This window comes from Cryptomeria japonica, chromosome 4 (assembly GCF_030272615.1).
Source record: "Cryptomeria japonica chromosome 4, Sugi_1.0, whole genome shotgun sequence".
Classification (NCBI taxonomy): Eukaryota; Viridiplantae; Streptophyta; class Pinopsida; order Cupressales; family Cupressaceae; genus Cryptomeria; species Cryptomeria japonica.
Genome location: NC_081408.1, coordinates 143901709 through 143905100, shown reverse-complemented (window position 1 = coordinate 143905100; position 3392 = coordinate 143901709). Strand labels below are relative to the sequence as shown.

At 35.8% G+C, this 3392-nt stretch overlaps 1 protein-coding gene across 1 annotated transcript; it reads right to left on the bottom strand.

Moving 5' to 3' along the window:
* Window positions 1-1775: 1775 nt before the first annotated feature.
* On the bottom strand, window positions 1776-3050 carry LOC131074050 (peroxidase 5-like). The gene is made up of 4 exons (XM_058010597.2): window positions 2828-3050; window positions 2536-2727; window positions 2281-2446; window positions 1776-2189 (listed from the first exon to the last, which is right to left on the bottom strand). The coding sequence occupies exons 1-4, from the start codon at window positions 3032-3034 to the stop codon at window positions 1780-1782; spliced, it is 975 nt and encodes a 324-aa protein (XP_057866580.2). The 5' UTR covers window positions 3035-3050; the 3' UTR covers window positions 1776-1779.
* Between the last annotated feature and the right edge of the window lie 342 nt (window positions 3051-3392).

Genomic DNA, 3392 nt, shown 5'->3' with positions numbered 1-3392 from the left:
GATTCCAAAAATGTCATCTTGATCTTGCAAGGAAATGCTAAGGCAAGATGGAGTTTGATGGATCTTATCACCAAATGCCAAAGTAACTTAGCCACCTTTGGCCATGCAAGGATCCAAGACACATTTAAGGAAGGAAATGATACTTCAGATAGGTTGGCAAACTTTTTTCCCTTCTCTAACAAGATTAAAATATGGATGATGAAACATGAGTTGTCTAATGACATTTGTGCCATGATACAAGTAGACATTAGTCCCAATGATACTTCAAGATTTAAAAATTCACTTTTCATTTATTATCTTGTCCATAATGTACTACAATCATTTATTGATGTGGAATCATTTTTTCAATCTGGTGATGTGGATTAGGAGGTATTAGAGAGATAGGTTAGGGATGATTCTTTTATTCTTCTCAATTTATAAAGGACACCAAATTAACGATCTTATGAAAGATTTGGTATCACTTATTGCCTTGGAAAGGTGTTGTGAGTTGGGTTGGATAAATGTTATTGTTGAGACAAATTGTTAAATATTGGTTAATATGCTAAATAAGAAAGATTTTGATGAGGTGAATTGGAAGCTAGCCTATGTGGCTAAACAAATCATATGGTTGAGAAGATATTTAGATTTTGTTTCTTTTCTTCATATTCCCTGGTAATGGAATAGTGTTGTAGATTGCTTGGCTAAATGGGCCTCAGAATACATGGGAGAACGGTGTGTTGTTGGGTGAGAGCACCTCCCTTTGGAATGCTTCCAAAGGCTCGAGAGATCAATTATTGAAGATAATTAGTAATTGTTAGTTGTTTTGTTTGGTGCTTTTTTGGAGTTAAATCAATGATTGGAAGTGGGTTCCTTTGTAGGTTGGTGGCATATGCTTTATTGTACTGATGATATTTATTGATTAATAAATTTTTACCCCTTATTCGAAAAAGAATAAAATTAGGATTCACTAGCATTTAATACAAATACTTATTAATATGAATAAAATAACTAGAAAAATATATATTTTCTTTAAAAAATAGAAAGGATTCTTTATAAAAGTTATTCTACTATTGTATGATTCATTAGGTTTCTAAAATTCTTATGGACATCTACTTCAAGATACCATTTTCTTATTATTAGATTAGAAGCACACTAGAAAAACTAAGTTATGCTAGTGTGGTGCATTCTAGACATCCGCATTGTTAAGAATCATCTCAAATCTTTGATACTCTATCTAATTCAACATTACACTTTATACCTTTAGATCTCAACATTTAAAAAATCAAAATTCACTTATATCAATTTTTAATATAAATTATAATTCTATAATTCTATTTTATTTTTAATCACAATTAATTATACTCCATGATTTTAGATTATGTTTAATAAATGATCATGTTTTTATCTACATTTATATTGACCATACTAATACCTTATTAGCATTTTGAACTGTTAGCCCTCTAAGATGTTTTCATCACATGAATGGCGGAACCTCTAATATGTTCGTAGAGGCTATATGCAGTGTGGTTGAGAACGGAACTCAATGTGAAAGTTTTCATTTTAACATGTTATTACAGCATCGGTGCTAGTATATCCACACACAAAAAAATATATTCAATTCTATGGGCAAAAATATCATTTAATTTCTCGAATCATCGAAACAGGGAAAAGAATTGCAAGGAGACATCTGACCAAATAATTGTCATTTTCTCCTTTGTATGAAAGAATTTTGATTAAAGAATGGTACACAACAATAGAGCAATGACACTTCAACTAATTTATGGACTGTGGAAAAATTGGCTAGTTGGGGACACGGCACTGTTTCCTAATCTCTCCCTGCGATCCTGTCAACACGTCAATTGCACCCATCTTTAACATTGCCCTTCCAAAGTTTTTCCTCCAAATTGTGGGGTACTTTGCGTTTATCTTCACCTGTCTGGAAGTGGCATAATTTGACATCAAAGTCTGATCGGACTTGAGCAATCCACGCTTGTGTCGCAAATCAGTGTAGTATTTCGCGTCCAATTTAGTGGGTGTGAGAGGATCCAGTGGAACAACGGTGTCGTTTGAAGCCGAAGGGGGGCATTTGGCCTTGAGCTGAAGAGCATAGTTAGACTCCATGGAAGGGTCTTGACCGCCTCTGCCGCTGAAGTTGTACAGACGATCTCCGGTGAATGAAGCACAGTGAGAAACCCCAATTGAATGGGCACCTACAAGAGCAATCAGATTATTTATATAAGATATAATCTACAGCCAGTTTAATCGTTTTATTGAGTATTGTTATGAAATAAGCAGGCCTACCTGAGAGAGTGACCATGTCCTCCTGTGACAATTGCTTCGAAGCAAAAGATTGTGTTAACCTTTTTACATCAAATGAGGGAAAGGGAATATTATCTGTGACCTCTGATTCGCGAGATATCCTTCCGTCTCTTCGCCCACCTTGAACCGCCCAAAATAATCCACCAGCCTGAATTTGCAATCGTTGTAATATAAGTCAAGCTATTATTACTGCTACATAATCGTAAGTTCATTATTATTATTGTTAAGAATACATACTTGGTAAGCACTATCTCTTGCAGCAAAGGCAACTACGTCGGCACAAGAAACGATGCCGGCACATTTGGCTTCCAGTTTGGACTTGGCTTCATCAATTATGTCGTAGCCCGTCAGGCTTGGGTTGTTGACAGGGGAGTCCTTTTCCGCTGTGTTGTCTTCTGTGGAATCAAGGAGAATTGATCCATCACAACCCTGCAATTAATCATCCATCGCTGTGTTTAATATGTATTCTAACATACTTATTGTAGAATAATGGATGAAATTCGAGATGAAAATATTTCAGAATACTTACTCTTACAAAGCAATCATGGAAATGCATCCTTATGAAAGAAGCTGCCACACCAGGATTCGCTTTAACAGCTTTGGCAACAGTTTCACTGATTATCTCCTCCGCCTCAGGGCATGTTTGGTGATAATAACCCACCTTCAACCCATGCCCATTAGCTGTAGTAGATAAAAATAATACGAACAAAGGAATCACCAGCAGACTAGCCTCCATTTCTGTTCAGAGTAGCTAAACAGCAGTCCGAATTCTGATAGATGAGAGGAGAAAAAGTTAACAAAATCGCTTTTGGGTATGCACTATAGGAGGAGGGAAGGATGTGGTATTTAACACCATAATCAACTGATTCGTTTGACCGAGTCAACACGGACTATGCAATGTGACCAAGCTTTGGTATTCTGAACATTTGCAATATATGATGATAGCATTTAAAGTTAGACTTATTCTATTTCCACTTGCTTGCGTGTAGACTTTATCCTACATGAATGACGTATCACATGTGCAATCAAGCATAACAAGGAATGGGAATGCTGGATTAAGTATGAATTTACTGTGCTTCAGATTTTTTCCAATA